At 41.6% G+C, this 24,150-nt stretch overlaps 1 protein-coding gene across 6 annotated transcripts in view; it reads left to right on the forward strand.

Annotated features, from left to right (window-relative positions):
• Positions 1-24,150, forward strand: part of FAT1 (FAT atypical cadherin 1) — a 112,142-nt gene that overhangs the window by 73,301 nt on the left and 14,691 nt on the right. For all 6 annotated transcript variants that reach the window (XM_060278780.2, XM_060278782.2, XM_035111841.3 and 3 more), the window contains exons 10-24: positions 514-4,575; positions 5,857-6,053; positions 7,305-7,458; positions 7,833-8,066; positions 9,300-9,689; positions 10,700-10,914; positions 11,270-11,407; positions 12,550-12,693; positions 16,602-16,799; positions 19,114-19,915; positions 20,567-20,698; positions 20,798-20,961; positions 21,843-22,305; positions 23,072-23,225; positions 23,937-24,047. In XM_060278780.2, coding sequence (XP_060134763.2) covers positions 514-4,575; positions 5,857-6,053; positions 7,305-7,458; positions 7,833-8,066; positions 9,300-9,689; positions 10,700-10,914; positions 11,270-11,407; positions 12,550-12,693; positions 16,602-16,799; positions 19,114-19,915; positions 20,567-20,698; positions 20,798-20,961; positions 21,843-22,305; positions 23,072-23,225; positions 23,937-24,047 — 7,558 coding nt within the window. The remainder of the gene's footprint in view (positions 1-513; positions 4,576-5,856; positions 6,054-7,304; positions 7,459-7,832; positions 8,067-9,299; positions 9,690-10,699; positions 10,915-11,269; positions 11,408-12,549; positions 12,694-16,601; positions 16,800-19,113; positions 19,916-20,566; positions 20,699-20,797; positions 20,962-21,842; positions 22,306-23,071; positions 23,226-23,936; positions 24,048-24,150) is intronic.

Consider the following 24,150-nt stretch of genomic DNA (forward strand, 5'->3'; position numbering starts at 1 on the left):
CTCATTTAAAGCAGTGTTTTCCTTGATTTTAAAGTATTTTAAAAGTTTAATTCGAGTTCCACATTGTGTATAGTGTTTGTCTTTTTCTTTACTTGAATTGTTTAAAGAAATGCCATAAAGTTAAAAAAGAAGCTCTGTATTAATAGCATTCATAATCTGAAGTGATAGCATAATTTAGTATAAAATATGTTGTCAGATTTTCTAAATAAAACTAACCTACTATAGGATATTTATTGCAGCATAACAGTTGTGGGAAAGCTGGGTATACGTGTTAGAGTAGACACACTGAACTCAATAGACTTAGAACTAATTTAAGAGGTCCCTTGATTTTCAGGGGTCTGCTCTGAGTAGTATTCTAAGTCATTAGTTGAATGCAGTGTTTTTTTTTTCCATTTAAAATATTTCAGCACTTAATATTTTCTACCACTTGAATGTGTGTGTGTGTGTATAGCTGCTTGCAAATGTACTTCCATTTTTTTCTGATTGTCAATTTTTGTCTTTTTTTATTAACAGGGAATATCGGAAACGCTTTTAATATACACCCAATCTTAGGCAGTATTACCACTGCAAAAGAATTGGACCGCAGCAGTCAGGATGAGTACACTCTGATGGTGAAGGCCACAGACAAAGGGAACCCTCCGAAGAGTGAAGTAACATCTGTGCACATTTCAGTCACGATCTCTGATAACGCATCGCCAAAATTCACAATGCGAGAATATTCCACGGAAATAAGTGAAGGGAGCAGCATTGGCAGTTTCATTGGAATGGTCACTGCATTCAGCCAGTCATCTGTAGTTTATGAGATAAAAGATGGTAATATAGGTGATGTCTTCACTATCAACCCAAATTCCGGTGTCATCACCTCTCAGAAGACACTCGATTTTGAAATGTTGCCTTTTTATAGTCTGACTGTACAGGCAACCAACATGGCTGGCCAGTCCACAAACACTACTGTATTGGTGCATCTTCAAGATGAGAACGATAATGCACCAGCTTTTACGCAAGCAGAATACACAGGACTCATCAGCGAATCGGCTTCCGTTAACAGTGTGGTTCTGACAGACAGGAACGTTCCATTAGTAATACGTGCTACGGATGCTGACAAAGAAACAAACGCTTTGCTCGTCTATCAGATTGTCGAGCCATCTGCCCACAAGTACTTTGCCATTGATTCCAGTACAGGAGCCATTCGTACAGTAATGAGTTTGGACTATGAAGAGACAAGTATATTTCGCTTTTCAGTGGACGTGTATGACATGGGGACGCCGCGCTTATTTGCAGAATACACAGCCAATGTTACCATTTACGTAATTGACATCAACGATTGCCCTCCTGTGTTCTCTAAAGATTTGTATGAAGCAACTGTTTTGGTACCAACCTATAAAGGAGTGAAAGTTGTTACGGTCAATGCCACAGATGCTGATTCAGAAGTCTTTTCACAACTAATGTATTCTATCACTGAAGGAAACATTGGAGAAAAATTTTCGATCGATTCCAAGACTGGGCAGATAACTGTACAAAACACGAGTCAGTTAAGAAGCAGATATGAATTGACCGTCAGAGCCTCTGATGGCCGGTTTTCAAGCACCACCTCTGTAAAAATTAATGTGAAAGAGAGCAAGGCAAGTCAGCTAAAGTTCACGCAGAGTTCCTACAATGCTGTGGTCCAAGAGAATTCCACGGAGGCGAAAACAATAGCTGTTATCACTGCTGTAGGGAGTCAAATAAATGAGCCTTTGTTTTATCATATTCTAAACCCAGACATTAGGTTTAAAATTAGCTACACTTCAGGAGTCCTTTCAACTACCGGAATACCGTTTGATCGTGAGCTGCAGGAATCTTTTGATATTGTGGTGGAAGTGACTGCAGAGCATAAGCCATCCCTAATTGCACATGTTGTGGTAAAGGTCACTGTAGAAGACACGAATGACAATGCCCCTGTTTTTGTCAACCTTCCTTATTATGCCACCGTTAAAATAGATACTGAAGTGGGCCAAGTTATTCGGTGTGTCACCGCTGTGGATAAAGACATTGGCAGAAATGGACGAGTGCACTATTACCTCAAGGAACTCTATGGCCACTTCCAGATAGGAGATGCTGGCGAAATCTCTCTCAAGAAACAGTTTGACCCAGACACACTAAATAAAGAATATCTCCTCACTGTGGTCGCAAAAGATGGCGGAGAGCCGAGTTTTTCTGCTGAAGTGACAGTCCCTATCACGGTTGTGAATAAAGCCATGCCAGTATTTGAAAGAGCTTTTTACAGTGCAGAGATACCGGAAAACATCCAAGTCCATAGTCCTGTTGTACATGTGCAAGCAAACAGCCCAGAAGGGCTCAAAGTGTTTTATAGCATCACAGATGGAGACCCTTTCAGTCAGTTTACTATAGACTTTAACACAGGAGTTATCAATACTTTTGCCCCTCTAGATTTTGAGTCCCACCCTGCCTACAAACTGAGCGTGCGTGCGACTGATTCCTTGACTGGAGCCCATGCCGAGGTGTTTGTTGACATAATAGTTGAAGACATCAACGATAATCCTCCTGTCTTTACAGAGCAGTTTTATGCCGCCACCCTTTCTGAGGCTTCGGTAATTGGAACATCTGTTGTACAAGTCAGGGCTACAGATGCTGATTCTGGAGCAAACAGAGGGATTTCTTATCACTTGGTACAAAACAACAGCGATGATTATTTTCACATAGATAGTAGCACTGGGTTCATTCTGACAGCAAGGGGTTTGGATTATGAACAGATTCAGCATCACACATTGCTAGTAAGAGCAATAGACAGCGGAATGCCTCCACTGAGCACGGACATTACTGTAAGCGTTGATGTAACAGACTTGAATGATAACCCACCAGTCTTTAACCAACTGCTTTATGAAGCTAACATCAGTGAATTGGCTCCCCGTGGGCACTTTGTGACTTGTGTAAAGGCCTCTGATGCGGACAGTTCAGATACAAAGAAGCTGGAGTATTCCATATTAACAGGCAATGATCATATGAATTTTGCAATCAACAGCAAAACGGGGGTCATCACCCTTTCAAACTTGCACAAACAGTCTCTGAAGCCCATTTACCGTCTTAATGTCTCTGTTTCTGATGGGGTCTTCAGAAGTTCCGCTCAGGTTCTCATAAATGTTATTGCAGCCAATTTGCACAGCCCTGTTTTTGGTCAGAATGAATATGAAGTGGAACTAGCCGAGAATGCTCCATTGCATACCCTGGTGACAGAAGTTAAAGCAACTGACAAAGATACTGGCAGCTATGGATACATCACATACCATATTGTGAATGATTTTGCAAAAGATAGGTTTTATACTAATGAAAGGGGGCAGATATTTACTCTGGAAAAGCTCGATCGTGAAACTCAAGCTGAAAAAGTAATCTTCATTAGGTTAATGGCCAAGGATTCTGGCGGGAAAGTGGCTTTTTGCAGCATCAACGTAATACTTACTGACGTTAATGATAATGCCCCTTTGTTCCGAGCAACGGAATATGAAGTAAACATTGGGTCTAATGTTCCAAAAGGCACATCTGTCATCAAGGTTTTAGCTTCGGATGCTGACGAAGGCACCAATGCGGACATCACCTATACAATCGAAGCCGATTCTGAAAATGTCCAAGAGAATTTAGAAATCGATCACTTGACAGGCGTAATAACCACGAAAGAAAGTTTAATTGGTTTAGAAAATGAGTTTCTCACCTTCTTTGTCAGAGCGCAGGATGGTGGATCCCCCAAAAAGGATTCCAGGGTTCCTCTCTATGTTAGAATACTCCCCCCTGAAGTATCTCTGCCAAAATTTTCAGAACCATTTTATTCTTACACACTTTCTGAAGGTACTCCGATTGGAACGGAGATTGACATTGTACGAGCAGAGCACACACAGCCATTGCTGTACACCCTTGTTAAGGGGAATGCCCCTGAAAGCAACAGAGATGATTTTTTTGTGATAGACAAGCAGAACGGAAGGCTGAAACTTGAAAAGAGCCTTGATCATGAGACCACTAAGTGGTACCAGTTCTCAGTGCTAGCATACTATTTAAATGAAGAATACAGAGTTGTTTCCTCTGTTGACATAAGCATTCAAATAAAAGACGCAAATGACCACAAACCAATCTTAGAATCCAATCCATATGAAGCGTACATTGTGGAAAACATGCCAGTAGGAACAAAAGTCATACAAGTGAAAGCACTTGACCAGGATTCGGGGATGAATGGGCAGGTAATGTACAGGCTAGAGACATCACAACATACGGACATCACAGAGTCTTTTGCCATAAACATGGAAACTGGTTGGATTACTACACTGAGAGAGCTTGACCATGAAAAGCAGGACAAGTACAGAATTACTGTGGTGGCATCTGATCGTGCTGAGAAAATGCAGTTGTCATCCACTGCAATGGTTGAAGTTTCCGTGACTGACGTGAATGACAACCCTCCTCGCTTCACTGCAGAGATCTATAAAGGGACAGTCAGTGAAGATGACCCAACTGGAGGAGTTGTTGCTATTTTAAGCACCACGGACGCTGATTCAGATGATGCTAACAGACAGGTCAACTATTTTATTACAGGTAAACCTTTAGAAATGGTGACAAAATTATTTGGCTCTAGATAAATTTAATATAGATAGATAGATAGATAGATAGATAGATAGATAGATAGATAGAGTTCCTACAATTTTAAGTCTATAGCAGGCACCCCCAAACTTTGGCCCTCCAGATGTTTTGGACTACAATTCCCATCTTCCCCGACCACTGGTCCTGTTAGCTAGGGATCATGGGAGTTGTAGGCCAAAACATCTGGAGGGCCAAAGTTTGGGGGTGCCTGGTTTATAGTTTCCCTTCTCCGTTTGTTTATGAGATTCACCATCATATTCCCCATACATGTATTATCAAAAAGCACACAACCAAATTGAAACAATTTCCACGTAAATCATAATAAGATCTATACACGGAAATACAACAAATTAGCAAACTGCAACAACCCCCCCGCCAAAAAAATAACCCTAAATAATAATCCAACCCAATATAAATTTCTAATTTCTTGGGCACAGTTGTATAATTACTACATGAATTGTATACCCAAAAAAGTATGAAGCATGAAAAAAGTATGGTTCTTTTTTATGTTATGTATTTTGCAATGCTGTTTTTATTTGCAAAATTGCTAGTAATTGACTGCAAGCTTCAGGGGGGACGGGGACGGGGACGGACAACTACTTTCCAAGATACGGCTTTTGTGTAGCAACAAGCTGTGTATCTGCTGTTGCATATCTCATCCCCTACCCACAAAACATGTCAGAGCTGAGGGGCATTGGTTATGAGTTTCCCACAAGTAACAGTGGCAGCCAGTTATGAGGGCTGTTTGCTACTTACAGGATGAATCATAAGCAGCGTTGCTACGAATACCAGTAACTGGCAAACATAGTGGGGAGACAGTGCTGTGTTCAGGTCCTGCTTGTGGGTTTTCCATGGAAGCATCTGGTTGTTGTGAAAACAAGATACTAGGCTGGAGGGGCAGTTTGGTCTGATTCAGCACAGCTCTTCGTATGCAAAGACCGGAATTCTGGAATGCAGTCTTTGCTCTCCCGAGGCTTTTATTACCAAAGGAGCAGTAATACTTTCTAAATATTATGAAATGTTATTTTATTGCAGGTCTTTCCCCTTCTTTGCTCTCCCGAGGCTTTTATTACCAAAGGAGCAGTAATACTTTCCCGAGGCTTTTATTACCAAAGGAGCAGTAATACTTTCTAAATATTATGAAATGTTATTTTATTGCAGGTCTTTCCCCTTCACCCCTATAATGACGTTTTGCCATTTCTGATTTGAATTGCCTTCTAACTATCCATTGTTTAGGAGGCGATCCATTGGGACAGTTTGCTGTAGAAAATATCGAGAACGATTGGAAAGTATATGTCCGAAAACCTCTGGACAGAGAAGTAAAGGATAATTATCTTCTGAATATTACTGCTACTGATGGGATGTTCACAACAAAAGCTGTGGTGGAAGTGAAGGTCCTTGATTCGAATGACAACACCCCTGTTTGTGAAAAGGTACTAGCATGGGGTTTTCGTGCACACATTTGCTTTCAGACTCAAATAAATATATTCTACACTTTGAAAATAATTTATTAAGTAATTACTTTGGAAAGGAAAGTTGGGAAAAATTCCACTGATCCTCCTTGAAAGCTTTAAGTAACCTCTGCCTGTCAGTACATACCGGTGTTAATTATTTGCGGTTATGTGGAATATCTAGAAAACAGAAACAATAATTTGCTATTAATTATTTATTAATTGGATTTCAACATTGCCCTTATCTGAAGATTGCAGGGAGGTTTGCAATATAGAAACACAATAATATATATAGCATAAATAACAAACGAATACAGTACCTCTTCCCCAGCTTAAAAGGCCATAGATTGTTTAATTAGCCAAAGGCCTGGGAGTAGAGGAATGTTTTTGCCTGGTGCCTAAGGATATGTAACAAAGGGCCAGGCGAGCCTCTCTAGGGAAAGCATTCCACAAGCAGGGAGCCACCGACAAAAGCCTGTTCTCGTGTTGCCCCCCCCCCCAAGACCTCGCATGAAAGAGGCATGCAAAGAAGGGTCTCTGATTATGAATGCAGGGTACAAGTTAGTTCTGATGAGGAGAGGCAGTTCTTGAAGTATGCCGGTCCTGAGCCGTTTAAGGCTTTATAGTTCAAAACTTTGTGAGTCAAGCTGCCTTCTAGTTAACGGAAGCTTCCATGGCCTAGTCCCTACCACAGGGGTCTACGTAAAATCCACGCTTTCCTTGTGTCACTTCATAAACAACATTTTGGACTTAATGTTATAAACAGGCCCAAGGAAATTTATTTAATCCTCCACACACATAAAAAGTAAAAAACTAGACAGTGAAATACACAGTGAAGTGAGAGAATCAGAAGTACAATGGTACCTTGGTTTATGAACTTGATCCGTTCCGGAAGTCAGTTCTTAAACCAAAGTGTTCTTAAACCAAGGCGTGCTTTCTCATAGCAGCAGGGGACTCAATTTACAAATAGAACACACCCAACAGGAAGCGGAACATGTTCTGCTTCCAAGGCAAAGTTCACAAACCAAAACACCTACTTCCTCGTTTGCAGCGTTCTTAATCCAAGCTGTTCATAAACTAAGCTGTTCTTAAACCACTGTACAGTATATTTTCATGTTTTGTGTTGCACGTTTCAAAAGCTTTTAATATCTAATCTTAATGATCCAATCTCTGTAGTGCCCAGATCTAGTTCCCTTAATGCGCTTTCTCAATGCTACTCTTAAAAACTTTCAGGCATTGTACATGGAGTCTGTCCCAGAAGATTCACTGCCTGGCAAACTCATCATGCAGGTCTCAGCCACAGATGCAGATATTCGCTCCAACGCAGAAATAACTTACACATTACACGGTCCTGGAACAGAAGATTTCATGCTCAGTCCGGAAACAGGTAATATTCAGAAGATAATATAAGCTGTGCCATTATTTCTTCTGAAAGTTTGATTGATCTGTGCCCTATCCTCCCTGACCATACGAGCTGCTGAAAGTTGTAGCTGGAAACATCGGGAAGGCAGCAGATTGCGGAAAACTGCCTTACAAAACAATAATCGTCTTAAGTGCTGAAAAGACTGACATTTTGTTCAAGACAGGTTAGCAGTGTGCAGCCATGTTTAAATGTCAGATATCACTTCTGAATTATGCCACTAGGGGAATTTTGTTCTTTAAAAGATTGCTCAACTCAAACGTTTCCAGATCTTTGTGGGATGCTCGGTTCTTGTTTTTAAAGCCTTTTATTTGCTTTGTTTTTATTACTTCCATGTATAGGTGAGCTGAAAACACTAGGGGCACTTGACCGTGAGCAGAAAGCAGTGTATACTCTTATGGTCAAGGCATCAGATGGAGGAGGAAGGTTTTGCCAAGCTAAGATTATTCTGAATATAGAAGATACGAATGACAACACCCCAGAGTTCACAGCAGACCCATACTCCATCACAGTATTTGAGAACACAGAGGTGAAAACTCTGTTGACAAGAGTGCAAGCTACAGATGCCGATGCAGGTAGGCTTGATTGAGTTGCATTTTTAATCCAACACTAATGCTGAAATCTTAAAGATATCTGTTAGTTTGCTTTTTATATTTTCAGTCCAACCCTTTTCTCAGATTGTGCGTCATAAAACACACACGCAGAGACACACACATGCCACACATGCTAAATTTTAATCGCCTAATCCTAGTTGTAAATGTGCAAAATAAATTCTGCAGTTGTGGTGCAGCTATTGTTTCTCTCCCTCCCTCCCTTCCCCCTTCCCTCCCATTCTCCCTCCTTTCTATTTGACCATGTTGCTTACCCAGTGTTCAGAAGTTGCTGCTATGGGTTGTGTGCTTTTCAACCCTGGGGTTCCTTGATATGACTGCTGCAAGGGAGTGATGGGTGTGCTCTTGTGCTCCCGAGTTCCATAAGGCAAAAGTTAGGCTCTGCAGTTGCCTGTTGGGCTTCCTGCGCAAATAGTGTACCCTAAACTGCACCACCTATGGTTTGAGCCTGTGGCCTCTTCCTCATTAGTTCTGCCTGCCTGCCTCAGTCTCACAGATACTTTCATTCTAGCACTTAAGCTGCTGATTTGCATTTGGCCCTGTCCCCCTCCTCTCTGCCCCAGGCAACACCAAATCAATTTGGTGAGGCTCATTTGTTAAGCAGAGCTGACAACAACAGAAAGGAAGGAAGGTGGAAAAGGGAAGTGTCAGCCAAAGAAAACTCCACTAGAAAGGTGAGGAAGCAGGGGAAGTGTGTTCTCTGTAAATGGCTTGCCCCAATTGTATTGAATCAGCAGCTCTCAAAGCTTCCTTTATTCACCTTTCCCAGCAGGGTCTGTTCTTCAGTTGGCATTTCTATTCTTCAGTAATCTGTTGTCTCATCTTTTTGACGCCCACCTCTGCATTGGATCAGGGCATACACTTCATAATACAGTCCTCTTTCCCCTGGGAAATGACATATTTGCTGTTAGCAAGATGACGAGTGCTTTTGTGGATACCTGGTACTCATGACTCAGGGTGGGGGCGTTCCTTAGGCCGCCTTGGTCACAAATCAAACTTTAGTGCAATTCCTTGTATGGTGTGTAATCACGATTGAGCCAAAACATATGGATGATTGCATGTTCCTTGTCTTTTCCCATCTTACACAGTTCATTTTCCACCTTACATAGTTCGTTTGTTCAGGGTTGTTGCTGAAGAAATGCGTTTTAGAATGCTACTAAGAACTTTGTTATGTTCTCTGTGTCCTTTTAATCATAGGATTAAATCGAAAGATTCACTACTCCCTGATAAATTCCGCAGATGGGCAGTTTTCTATTGATGAATTCTCTGGAATTGTTCAGTTGGAAAGGCCTTTGGATCGGGAGTTACATGCTGTGTATTCTCTGACTTTGAAAGCTGAGGATGAAGGTTCCCCAAGAAGGCTGTCTTCTGTTGGCACCCTTGTTATTTCTGTTCTGGATATAAATGATAACCCTCCTGTCTTTGAATACAAAGAGTACAGTGCAACTGTATCAGAAGACACAGTGGTTGGAATGGAGGTTCTTCAGGTCTATGCTGCTAGCCGGGACATCGAAGCTAATGCCGAAATCACCTATTCTATCATCAGTGGAAATGAACATGGGAAATTCAGTATTGATTCAAAAACAGGTAAACATTTGCAGCAGGAAAAAATAATCGGATTTGGTAACCCAAACTTAGTATTGCCCTCCCCAAATAACATGTCTTCTTAAAACAACTGATTTGACAGTTCAATGAGCTTAACTTACACATGCTAAGATTCTATTTATTTACAGAACCTGTAGAAGATAGAAAATAAGCAAAATAGTAGAAAGTTTTGGGAAATGGTTATTACACTGTAACACTAGTTTTTAGTTGAGTTATTTATTTGTTTGTTTGTTTGTTTGTTTGTATGCTCCCCGAGGTAAGGATGTTTTTCTTTTCTTTGTGGAAAAAGATGCAAGTCCAAAATGCAATAAGCTTCATGTTTATGAAAGATATTTATGTGCTCAATTTATTTGCTTGCATAAACCCTGAATTGTGTATTTTTTTAAAGGCAGTAATGGTGGGTGTTTTGTTCATGAGTAAATACTCTTTACCGTTGTTGGAATCTGTCTGTCTTGGGAGACCTTCGGGGGGTAAAGCCAAACCACTGGAGAGTTACAGCGCCTGCTGTGGCTGTAGAGACTGGTATGGCAGAGACATGTTTTATTGCAAGTGGGGCAAATGAAGGTGTCAAGTTTTGCTGCTACAGGTGCACCAGGGTGTTTCTTCTCTCTGCACTCTTCCTAGCAGTCATTCCTCCAATGTTCACTAAGTCATCATATATCCAGACTTTCAAGGGCAAACACCACGAACAAGGAATGCAGCCAGTTACGGGCATTGCCGTGCTACTTCCATAGAGGATTTATGCAAACTGATCTAACTTTAAAAGCTTTCCTTCATTTCCATGAGTCAAATTTTCAGCTATTTTGCTTGCTCCGCAAAGCAAAGAGATGCAGCAGTGCATTATGACAGGCACAAAAGACATTCGAAAGCGCAGAAGCAGCCGCTGACCCTGAAATTACTTACTGAGTAGTTTTGAAAGTTCCCTCTGTCTCCATATTTCCCTTAATAGAAGTGTGTCCTGACCTGTGATTTGTTTGTTTTTTCCCTTGTAGGTGCTATTTTTATTATTGGAAGTCTTGATTATGAGAGCTCCCCGGAGTATTATCTGACAGTGGAAGCCACAGATGGAGGGACACCTTCCTTGAGTGATGTTGTGACAGTAAATATAAATGTAACAGATATCAATGACAACACTCCTGCATTCAGTCAAGACACTTACACAGCAGTAATCAGTGAAGATGCTGAAGTTGAACAATCGGTTATTACAGTACGTAATTCAATTTCCCTCATCCCCTGTCATGTGTGTGTGTGTGTGTGTGTGTGTGTGTGTGTGTGTGTGTGTGATAATGATAAAGAGACACATGCACGTGTGTAGATTTATAGAAAAAAAATCTATATGGAAAGCCTAAAATTCTTCAGTGGAAATTGTAAAATATTCTGTATTGCAAATGCATTTTCCATGAGATGAAAGGCAAAATAATTCAGAAGACACTTGTGCATTTTGAACATTGCTTTTTCCCTTAAGTCTGTAGTATGCTAAACCTAAATTGTGAGATTTTTGAAAGTGCACCCGTGTCTATTATCTCGACTTATTTTTTAAATGGGAACTTGATTTCCTCTAGGTTATGGCAGCAGATCCTGATGGGCCTTTGAACAACCACATTCGCTACACAATTATCGATGGCAACCAAGGGAGCCCTTTCACAATTGACCCGGCCTTGGGTGAAGTTAAGGTGGCAAAACCTCTCGACAGAGAGAAGGTAAGCTGCTACATTTTGAGATTCAAGGCATAGCTTTCCAAGTGTAAGAGAGTGGCATAATCTCCATTTGTTCCATGGGGTTTTTAAATGGGTGATCCAGGCATCCCCAAACTTCGGCCCTCCAGATGTTTTGGACTACAATTCCCATCATCCCTGACCACTGGCCCTGTTAGCTAGGGATCATGGGAGTTGTAGGAAAAAACATCTGGAGGGCCGCAGTTTGGGGATGCCTGGGGTAATCTTTAGAAAAGGTCAGGGGGAAGACCTTAGTGTGCCAGAGAGAGGAAAGATCTGGTTATTGCTGGTTATTCTCTCAAGGCAGTTCTTAAGTAGTAGGAGGAAGGGATTGTGCAAGTCTCAAGCCTATCTGGAAATCAGAACCTCTGATTTTGGAGCCTGCCTTATCAATTCTGCTGTTTGTAGATGTCATCCATAATTGTAGCTGATAATGCCAACAGCAGTTAAGTATTACTGGTTTTGCATTTGGCAGTTTTGTAACGACAATAAATAAAAGTGTATATAAGGCAGCAGATGAGAACAGGGCATTTCACTACAGAAGATTATAGCAGGAAGGTGCAGTACTTATGAAAGTAACTTGGCTCAGATACCATGAGTCTATGTCTCCTAAACTATGGTTTGCCGGGTTAGGATTGTGTTTTGTCTTGCATGCTCCTTCCTCACATGTGGGTTTCCTTCTCCACATCCTAGCTGTCTCCTACCATATTTTGTTGTGACAACAGAATTGACAAATCGCAATTAGGATCTTACCTCTAACCCAAGGTTTATGTTCTTGCTTCAAATCATAGTTTGGAAGCAAGGTGGTAACTATGGTTTTCTGATTTGGACATCTCTAGGAAATGATGGAGGGAAACTCTGTGTAATAAGAGCCTAGGAGACTGTATCGTGTTTTTAGTCTGGTTTAGAGAATTGGGTTCATGATAGGATAGCAGAGATGATGTGCAGTTAATGTCTAAACAGTGAATGTGTGAAGACAACAAGCACTCTCACAGTATAAGATCCCAGATATACCATACCAAATGCCATAATGCAACAGCAATAAGAATATGCAGTATTCTAATATTGTTTAATTTCTTTTTTAATTGCCTATTTTTCTTAATATCTCCATGTGCTTCACTCTTAAGGTTTCTGGCTACACTCTGACAGTTCAAGCATCTGACAATGGAAGCCCGCCTAGAGTCAACACAACTACAGTTAATATTGATGTATCCGATGTAAATGACAACCCACCAGTGTTTTCCAAGGAGAACTACAGCATTATTATCCAGGTAATTTATATATCACATGGAGAACAGACACGCTAATGGGAAACATAGTTGTGTGGATTGTCAGGGAGAGGACCACACCATCAATAAATGTTTGAATCGGTCCTTAGTGAGACTTAATAGTTTGGTCATTGCCACCAAGGTCCTGGGCAGTGCCTTTTTCTCTGGGGGTACTGGGGGTACAGTACTGTGACCTTTTTTTTCTAGAAGAAAAGCACTGGTCCTGTAGTATATTAAAATGTTAATATTTTTATTTCAGTTTGAAGTTGATAATACTGGTAATGGTAAGCAAAATTTGGCTTGGCTTCCTAGCCAGACCACTTGTGTCACCACTGAACCCTCTAGGCCTTGGTTCCCACAGCCTGTACAGGTGATTCAAGGAAGGAATAAGTATTTGTCCTTTTGGTGGGGTTTAGAAGACATAGCAAACAGCACCTCTCTGTTGCTGTGTCCTACAAAAGTCCAGTGAGAAGGGGAAGAAACCTCTCCTCCTCTCCCCAGAAGGAGTATTTTTTAATTTCCCTTCTGTGGGGGGTTGGCAGGAAGCAAAAGAGGTAAGACGAAGCTGGTGCCTTTTGCCAAAGCACAGCTTCTGGGGATGGAAGCTATCTCCCACCCCAACCACTGCCACCATTTTCCACAGAGGAAAGAAGAGATCGTATTGTTCTTACTAGTTGAGCAGGAAAGTGACAGCCATGCCTTCCAGCTTCCTCCTGCAAGAAAAGCTAATGGGGAGGTAAAGAAATTGCTGCTTCTTTTCTCAATGGGGAATGGGTATTAATGGAGGTGGCCTCCTTTTCTTCCCATTAGTTTTTTTTTTTTGCAAGAGGCAGCAACAAGGCACAGCTGCTGTTTTCTGCAAAAGCTTTTGAGCAAAATCGTTTTTCATTTCCTTCCCATTCTTCCCCCCCCCTGCTGCGCACTGGACTTTGGGAGCATGGACTTGTAAAATGTCTCCCCACTGCCTCCTGAAAAGAAAAACAAAAAACGGGAGGGGAAATAAGTTACTCCATGTTGCAGCCTCAGAGAAGAAAGAGGGTATTTCCCCCCCCCCTCCCTGTTCCTGACAGTTTTTTGCAGGATGTTACAGCATGGCGCTGCTGGTACTTTTGACAAAAGCCCAACTTTTGGGAGAGAAAATGCCTTTACTTTCCTCCCTGAACAACAGGAGAGGGTAAGAAAGTTGTGTTTCCAAAAGCAGGGCATAGGCGCACACCACATTGTGGAGGGCTACCGTCCTACAATAAGCAGCTTTATTGAATCCTCGATATTACGAAAAGCACTTCATTGATTCCGTAATGTTGATTTGCTGGAAAGCAGTAGTTAGCGAGTAATCAAGAGTGGCAATTGTTAACAATTTGCAGGGCCTTGTGCTGTGATCAAAATAGGCACCCTTCGATTAGTTTGTTAACAGCCTTGTGTTCACTCCCAAATCTAAACTGACTGCACCAAGAAGCAAGTTTGTACAGTCTCGTCTGAAGGTCGGATTTGGAATGGGAAGGAATCTTGGAATTTCCATTACTCACTGACCAAGAATGATGTGTAGATGCACTTGGAAAGGAGAGAGATTGTAGTGTTGATTGAGCTGGAGAACAGCAGAGGGATGTTGGCGAATGTGCTCTTATAAGTGGTTTGGGGGTGTTTGGGTTTTTTTAACGGTACGCAGAGAGCTTATTGTGTGGTAGGATATGAAAGAAACAGCTCGGTGGAGTTGAATCCAGTTTGCCCAACGTATCCATTCCTCTTATAATAATGCAATACAGTACAATGCTGAATCTTTGATTTCAGTATGGTGAAAATCAGTCACAGAAGCAGAGGTTCTAATTGTGCCAACATGACGGAGTCTATTGCCTCGGACACGATAGGGTTACAGCATAAATGTATGAACCAGACAAAGAATGGGAGACAGTGAGCTTTGTCCTCCTTTTAACCAGATAGGAAGTGGAATGACAGAGAGATTAAGAGATTTACTTCACAAGAAGGTTACAACACAGGCAGGAAGTAATCCTGGATCTTTTAGCTCTCAGCTGTTTTACACATAAGAATTGTCCTAATTGGTCAGCTCAGTATCTCATTCCACTCTCCAGCCTACCTCAGCAGTGGCCATTTTAGAGAAATTACAGCAGAGTTACGTTCCCAACTGTGGAGTGAATCAACTATTCCCATACATTTTTTCCTTTCATTTTCTCCTTATGTGCCTGCCATGGCCTCTCATAGGTTTTAGGCACAGAGATTGCGATTAGTCATAGAGTCTCATAGAATTATAGGATCTTTTGCCCAATGTGGGTCTTGAACCCTTGACTCTGAGACTAAGAGAATCATGCTCTACCAGCTGAGCTACCCTAGCAGGTCTAAGTACGCTAAAAAAAAAAAACCTTCCTCAAGAAATCTGAAGTAGGCTCTTAAAGCAGAATTTAAGTTTCCTAGGGACAGGCATTGGGTTGTATTGAGCGAACTTTTATTCAGAGGAGACCTAATGGACAGGACTAACTTAAAATGCATTGACCTTAATGGTTCTACTCTGGGTAAATGTTAATTGAATACAGCCTGTTATGTTTTTTTCAGATAATATTATCTATCTGGTCATTTTGCAGATGCTAGTGTAACCCTATTAATCAGAAATAAATTGTGGGGAAAGGGGAAAGCTAAGAAGTCTCTTCCCCCCCCCCTAAGCCAGTAAATTAGTTTGCTCTGTTTCTCCAGGGTGTTTTCCCCCGATGGCTCGATGGTACTTAGTAGCATTCAGCATATAACCGAGCCAGGTTATGTAATGTGAAAGGAAAATCCAATGTCTGTCTAAAAAAACCTGATATTCTGTTCTCTCTACCCTTTTTTATATTGTTGTGCCTCTACTTCTGTTCTCTTGTGTTCCTTTCTCTAAGAAAGAGACAGAGCAAAGGACAGCAGTGGAGAGATAGGAACACAGAGATATAAAACTGACCACTTTCTACCTGACTCCCTATCCCTTTCAGCACGTCTTTCTCTCTCTCTCAGTTGGACTCAACTTGACACCAGCTTGTCCTTCTCTTTACCAGCAGATTCCATTGCTCAATTTACCATATTTTGTTTTCCAACTTCTTCAAGCTCAGTTTGGATGGGGCTTTTGGGGAGGGGTGAAGTGTGGGGTTGCAAAAGCTTTTTTATTTTTTTAATAAATATGTTCAATTTAAAACTATTTAGGTTTAAACTGTTCTTATTTACATTTTTAAAAGCTATATAGGACCCAGGTGGCGCTGTGGGTTAAACCACAGAGTCTAGGGCTTGCTGATTAGAAGGTTGGCGGTTCGAATCCCTGCAACGGGGTGAGCTCCCGTTGCTCGGTCCCAGCTGCTGCCCACCTAGCAGTTCGAAAGCACATCAAAGTGCAAGTAGATAAATAGGGACCGCGCTGGCAGGAAGGTAAACGGCTTTTCCGTGTGCTGCTCTGGTTCGCCAGAAGCAGCTTTGCCATGCTGGCCACATGACCCGGAAGCTGTCTGCGGACAAATGCCGGCTCCCTCGGCCTATAGAGCGAGATGAGCGCCACAACCCCAGAGTCGGACACAATTGGACCTGATGGTCAGGGGACCCTTTACCTTTACCTTTAAAAGCTATATAAAGTGCATATTATTTTGAGTTAAAGTAAAAAAAAAAGCTGCAGTTGAATGTAAATTCATATACATGTCGTTTTTTGGAATGAATGCAGGAGTTGTTCCCATAGGACCTTTCTTTCCCCTTTGGGATTTTTATTTCGGGTTGGGGGTCTTCAAATCTTGGGACTCCCAAGAATTTGCTTATAACTCCCATTTTTCTGTGTGGCTGCTGCTGTTCTAGCTACCTAAGCATTGTCATATGTGAAGAGTGAACAGATTATGGCATTTTTTTGCTACTTTACTTGTTGTTACAACTTTTTTTTTTTTTTGCTTTTATAGGAAAATAAGCCAATTGGGTTCAATGTCCAGCAGCTGATGGTTACAGACAAGGATTCTTCCCACAATGGGCCACCTTTCCTTTTCACCTTTGTGAGTGGGAATGAAGACAGCGCTTTTGAGATTACTCAACAAGGAGTACTTACAACCGCTATTCAACTAAAACGCAAAGTGAAGGATCATTATTTTCTTCATGTTAAGGTGCAAAATGTTCACAATATGGTGCTTGAAATGTATTGTAGTATTTGTGATGGGGAAGGGAATACTTCAGTGTGTGTGTGTGTGTGTGTGTGTGTGTGTGTGTGTGTGTGTGTGTAAAACATTTTACTCCACTTCTTAGCTGAGAAAGCTCCCAGAGTGAGTTATAGATCAGTGAAAAAGAGAAAGGCTTCCAGTTGAACTTAAGATATCCGTGAGTGCTGCTGCATATTCCAAGTAGTGATTTAGTGTGGCATGTATAAATCAGTTAACACTAATCTGGAGTATACTTCACTGTGACTATACTGAGAGCTACTGCTACACTACCCAGTACTGCTCTTGACTGAGGCATGACATGGCAATCAAAGAAACTTCTTGTAAGCATAGGTTTCTTCCCGTGGCAAATGCACCTGCACAAAATTCATTCATTCATTTTTGCTTTTATATCTCTCCTTCCCTTCAAATAACTCCAGGGGAAATACATGGCTCTTCCCCTCTCCATACTGTCCTCACAACAACCCTGAGAGGCAACAACAGCATTGAAGTAGTGAACTCATGCAGGATCCTGGCTCCTTTCCCCTGAACATGTAAATTATAAGCTGCACCCTGTCCATCTGAGTAGTTGTTTCAATAAGGGCCCTGCTGTTATTTGTGGGAACCATCTCTTAAGTCATGTGCATTAAGCGTTCAAAGCACCAGCTCAAGAGGGCAAAAACCTCACTCCTATTTAAGTTGAACTGGAGGGAGTGGAGAGAATTCCTTTCTAATCTCAAAATAGATGACTTCTGATTTTAATGGCGCGTTTAGTAACGTATTTAGGAAATTCGTAATCGGATAACTTGTCAGTATCTCAAGAAATACATTCATTGAATAGTTTTGTGTGTGGCTCTATGATTCCTGGAAAAAGAATAGATTTATTTGAGTTTAGATCTTGAAGGGGAGAAAGCTTTCAAAGTGCCATCTGCTGTTTGAAATGGGTTACTTCCTTGTTAATATTTCTCATCGTAGTCCAGAACATTCAGAATTACTGAGTGCCCAGAAACTAAGAGGTGCAAGAAGGTGGTCTAAAATCTTTCTTCATTCTAAAATCTTACCGTAATATGAGAAACAGGGTAGTCATATTTTTTTTAAAAAAAAACCTAAATGGTACACTTTTTCATAATGGTTTCATCATGAGTGTTTACTGCAGCTTTCACCCATTCTTCTGAAATAAAGTCAGTGATCTTAAAGAATAATCATGCTGTGTTGCAGCTGGCTTAGAGAGGCAGTTGGTCTCTTTGGCTACATGGGCTCTCAGGGAAGGTGGCTTAGGTGGAGCTGTCCCTTTACCCTATATGCTGCCATTGCATCACTCCTGGGCAGGTAAGAGTGCTGTCAACAGAAGACTCCAAAATAGGGTGTTGCAGAGGTGGGGAGGAGCCGAGCCAGCCTGGAATCCACTGGATCCCAAGCAGGTCTCACTGCCTGCTCATGATGGCATCAAGCCCAATGGTTGTGCCAGCCTGGATCTACTGCAGCAATCAAATCTGGATTGAATCTGGGCAGCCTGACCCTGCCTTCAAGCACAACTGCAAGGGCACAGATGTGACACTGGCTCTGCTGGTCCGCAAAGCCCCTCCTTGGGAGCGGGGGTGGATTGTACCCTTAGATGAATAAACGGAAGTTCTGCTTATATGTAGTCCTCCTCTCATTCATCTCACGGGGTGGGAACCCACAAGCGCACTTTTGTATGCCGCTAAGTGACCTCCATTGCAGTGAACAGGGAAGCTCTTGTGAATAAGAATTCCATGCAGTCGTCTGAGACCTTAGAATGGCATATGTCACAGTCGTTTGCTACGACCTGCAAACGAATCTCTCATTTTGAGCTATGACTACAGGGAGACTATTTTATTTTTGCCATACTATTTCATTCAATACATTTTTATCTATATTTCATTGCGCAGCAATACTAAGGCAGGATACGGTCAAAAATTATAACCATAAAACAATTATCAATAGCAGATGAAGACAGGAATAAAAACAGGAGCTGATAAAGCACGATGGCAGGTTTAGCAATAGCTTTTTCAAGAACCATTGGCAACTCTTTGGAAATAGTTCCAGTACTTGGAGCTCCACACGTGGATGGATGGTTCTTAATTGCTATCCAGAGGTTGGAAGCAAATTGCACTATTTAAATGTGACAGCTCTTTGCTGGTCAATTCTTCTGTACAAAGCATTCATTAAAGACTTTGACCTCTTTAATAATCATATAAAGCTTCTAGTTAAAAGCTGATGAAATTGAGCAGAAACTCAATGCTTGTGCATCATTTTCCACTAGGTGGCTGATAATGGAAGACCTCAGTTGTCATCTTTGACTTACGTGGACATTAGGGTCATTGAGGAAAGCATCCATCCTCCAGCAATTCTGCCCTTGGAAATCTTCATCACCACCTTTGGGGAGGAATATTCTGGCGGTGTCATTGGAAAAGTACATGCAACTGATCAAGATGTTTATGACACTTTGACGTACCACCTGGATCCCAAGATGGACTCAGTGTTCTCTGTCTCAAGCACAGGTGGTAAGGTGATAGCTCACAAAAGGCTAGATGTAGGACAATACCTGCTGAACGTTACCGTTACAGATGGAAAGTTTACTACCGCTGCTGTCATTTCAGTCCATATCAGACAAATCACGCAGGAACTGTTGAACCACAGTATAGCTTTCCGTTTTGCCAACCTTGCCCCAGAGGAGTTCATTGGTGACTATTGGCGCAATTTCCAGAGGGCTCTGAGGACCACCTTGGGAGTCAGAAGAAATGACATACAGATTATTAGCTTGCAACCGTCTGATCCTCCATTGAACCTTGATGTGCTGCTGCTTGTAGAAAAGTCTGCTGGTTCTCAGCATTCAACCAGAGCCCTACTCCATAAGATCAACTCCTCTGTGGCTGACCTTGAAGAGACCTTGGGCGTCCGGATACTCAACGTTTTCCTCAAGTTGTGTTCAGGCCTGGACTGCCCTTGGAAATTTTGTGAAGAAAAAGTGACCCTAGATGAGAACATCATGTCAACCCACAGCACTGCCAGGCTGAGTTTTGTCACACCGCATCACCGGAGAACTGCAGCCTGTCTTTGTACAGGTAAAGTAACCATACAAAGTATGCCAGGAAATAAATTGTGTATGATCTTTCACATTGCAGAGGGTTTAATTGCACTCCTTACTTTTAAGGCTCCAGTCTTAAGCCTAGCAATTTCATGAGAAAGGGAAGATGTACCTGGTAGTTATTCATTTAGCTAATATGTTATAAGGTATCTCTTAAACACTTGAAGAATTTCATTTTTGCCTTCCGTCGTCTTTAAATGGATTCTGCAGCCGACACAAGATCTTCGGCATAGATTTTGAGGGGAAATTCTACTAGTACCTTTGGGGAAATAGCGTGCCCTTGAGAAAAGTGGATCAGCAGCCAAAATATCTGTTCAGCTTTAGCTAGGTAACATTTTAGGATAGCGTCATGTCGGGAGAAGAAAGTATGTGGTGTCAGGTGAGCAGTTCCCCCAGCTGGAGCTCATATTATAGCAGTTTAGGAATCCCATGTCTCCTGTAATTTCTTGCTTATTTCCTTGTCACCTACTTTAACACAGCTATAATTTTCACCACCTGTTGTGCCTGGAGCATATTAGGCTTTCAGTTTTAGGAGTCGTTGCATTAAAAAAAATTGCCATGTTTGGGAAGAATGTGATAAAAATAAAACCTTGCTCTATTTATATATAACCATTATCTATATTTACAGAAGGAAACTGTCCCCTTGTGAGCAGTGCCTGTGAGGGGAATCTGTGCCCTGAAGGTACAGAATGTATAGCAGATCCCAGAGAAGGAAAGTTTACCTGTGTTTGCCACGGAAGCAACAGTGGCCAGTGCCCTGGTAAGATTTTTAACTCCTTAATACCCTTCAGCTTTGTCTGCAGCCTTCTTGCTGAGAAATGCAGCTTTGAGCCATATCCCTCTCCTCCTTTTTTTAAAGTATCGGTTGGACCATCAGTGACTTTTACTGGAAGCAGCTACATGAAGTATCGCCTCATGGAAAACGAGAACAAGGAAGAAATGAAGCTCACTATGAGACTGAGGACGTACTCGACTCAAGCAGTTGTTATGTATGCCCGAGGAACGGACTATAGCATTTTAGAGGTGTGTTAACTTCAAATGCTAGAAGCCTTAAACTGCGCGGAAAACTGCCTTAACACACTCACTTTGAAATCTAATTTGCACCTAAATTGTCTCAGGCTTAGAATGAATCATTTGATTCCAATCAGCGACATATAACTGAACATCCTGTAAATAAGCAGGCAATGGACAGTACATATTTAGTAAAGTATGTGATGTCTTCTACAGTATTGGAAATGATGCTTAAATCTTCCAGCTGCTAACAGTTTATAGACAAATAGGCCCCATGTTAATATGCTATGATAAGAAACACCGTGAAAAGGTATGTGTTAACTGAGATGGAAAAATGAATGAAAATGCCAAAGTGTGTGTGTGTCCAGCAGTAACTGGAGGTTGAAAATGTATATATAAAGCACAGTCATTTCCACCAAAGTGAACCCCCTTGATCTTTCAACATTCTGGAAGTATTCTGCTTAATAATCATAACCTTACTCTTAAGGAAGAAAAAAAAATCAAGCAAAGCACTACATTTAAGCCAGAGGGTTTAGATATGCCATCAAACAATCACTATAGGTGTGTTCAGGGTGCTTAAATAAAGCTCTCAGCATCAACATTGCTTTAACATAACTAGAAGCTTCTGCTCATACGAGAGCTTTGCTTCATAGGGTTCTGCTGCTTATTTGTCCTACATGTAGTGGCCAATAGGTAGAATCCTGCACCATGGTGCATGCTGCTGTTCCTGGCAGCCATTGCCAAGAGGTGTGCTCATGCCCCTTTCACCCAGCATCATCTCATGAGTAAGGAAGCAAGGTGGTTTCAGTCTGGATCCTGCAGGAGCATCACTCATTGGTTGGCAACGGGAGGTAATGCCATCTGTTTATGTCTTGCCTTTTCTCTTTGCTTAGATCCACCATGGGAGGCTGCAGTACAAATTTGACTGCGGAAGTGGCCCTGGGATTGTGTCTGTGCAGAGCACACAGATCAACGACGGCCAGTGGCATTCGGTGTCCCTTGAAGTTGATGGGAACTATGCCAAGCTGATTCTGGACAGGGTACACACCGCATCTGGCATTGCTCCTGGCACTTTAAGGACACTGAACCTGGACAACCATGTGTTTTTTGGTGGTCACATTCGGCAACAAGGCGCAAGGCACGGAAGGAGCCCGCAGGTTAGCAATGGCTTCAGAGGCTGTATGGATTCCATTGTACTAAATGGCCAAGAATTGCCCCTGAACAGCAAGCCACGGAGTTATGCACACATGGAAGAATCTGTGGATGTATCCCCTGGGTGTTTACTGACTATGACAGAGGATTGTTCGAGTAGTCCTTGCCAGAATGGGGGCATTTGTAACCCACTACCCAGTGGAGGTAAGTTTGGCGCTTTTTCACAGTATTTGCTTTGCATTGCTTTGTAGTGGGTGCTCTTTTCATTCTTGGCGGCTGAATTAATGATACGGTGGCCAGAGTACTTGAGTTCACCTAAATGAGAAGCTTCATTTCTTACTAGCAGAAAGGACTTATTTGAGATACTTTATTTACTGTCTATAGGCCTATATTTCATCATGCATTCATTTTACATCAGAAATATAAATGTAGTGCCATATTGTTGGGATCCACAACTGACAGCACCAGCAGCTCTAGATTTAATAATTGTGTTTGCTTTAGAGAATAAAATACAGTTTTAAAAATGCTTCTGAGCATGAAAATGAAGCTTCATACTCTTAGAGAGGACATCACAAGCCTCCTTGCATTCTTTGAGTCTTGTCCTTCCTCTTTTACCAGGTAAAATAAGCAGAAACTACGGTAGTTGGGGGCCTTTTCAGTGTTAGCTCCAGGATGGAAATTGTTATGTCCTTTGGATTATAGCAATTTAGTAAGTTCTGAAATGGCTATGGTTTAAGATATGATCCTATAAATTGGTTACACCGGTGACACACTTCATTATAGCTTATTGTCTGCCTGTTTGTAACTTCTTAGCTTAGGATTGCTTTCATATTGTGGTTATGCTCAAAATAACATTAGTTTTTGTTTTACATGGGTTTTGAGAGGATCTAATAGAAGGTTGGTTCCATGCGTTACAGTGTTTTGCTTTGTGGGTACCTGTGACATCTTTTTAATACTGTTTTTATTGCAGGTTATTTTTGTAAATGTGCACCTTTATTCATGGGCACTCACTGTGATTTAAGCGTCAACCCATGTGCTTCCAACCCGTGCCTTTATGGCGGCACTTGCATTTCTGTCAGTGATGATTTCATCTGCCAGTGCAGAGGACTGTACACTGGTCAGAGGTATGGCTTCTTTGCTAGCAGAATAGAATTAAACCTATGGTATTTTTTTCCCCGAGTTATGTTTTGCCTTTAGAATAAATGCTCTCTGATAATCCTTTGAGACAGTTTCACACATTGCATTTTCTTAAAGTGTAGGCCCAAGATGTTTTACATGTACACTTGAAAAGATAAAGGGTGAGCAATGAGTAGAAACATCCCAATGGTGACTTTGCACTAGTGAAAAGCGCTTCCACTCACGCAGGGCAGGGCACCTGTTTGTTTGTTTTTGCAACCCCCTACCTACTGCTGCCTTCTGTGCCATATCCCATACTATTCCAGAGGATCCCACCCCCCCACTTTCAAAACAGCTTTTCATGGATGGCTTGAAGGACTACAATGAGATGTGGAAATCAGTATATATATAAAAAAGAGTGTCTAGTCTTCCCCCAGAGAAAATGTTTTCTGCCACCGTGGGAAGCAACCCATACTCCTCAAGAATCCCAGATTGCGTGTGCATCTTTTGAGTGAACTGTTTTATTTGTGAAAAGGCCCTTTATGTCATGTGCTACCATGTTTTACTTGGTGGACTTGGTCCTGCAAGCCTTTGGGCACATTTGCAAACATAGGAGTCAACCCAACATTGATTGTACCTGAGGGGTCATCAACACTCATGTTCTTCATAGCTTTGAAGAAAACTGACAAGATCTGTTCTCTTTTTTCCCCCATTCTCAGGTGTCAGATTGGTCCATATTGCAAAGACAACCCATGCAAAAATAGTGGGAAGTGTATTGATAGTTTAGATGGACCTGTTTGTGAATGTGAAGCAGGTTTTCATGGAGACAGGTGGGTAGCTTTGTACTGTTCATAACCCTTACAAAGATTAGCATATAGGATGAATCTTTTTATTTTTAAAGCGATATATTTACTATCTCAGGCTGTAGTACAA

This window comes from Zootoca vivipara, chromosome Z1 (assembly GCF_965207765.1).
Source record: "Zootoca vivipara chromosome Z1, rZooViv2.hap1.1, whole genome shotgun sequence".
NCBI lineage: Eukaryota > Metazoa > Chordata > Lepidosauria > Squamata > Lacertidae > Zootoca > Zootoca vivipara.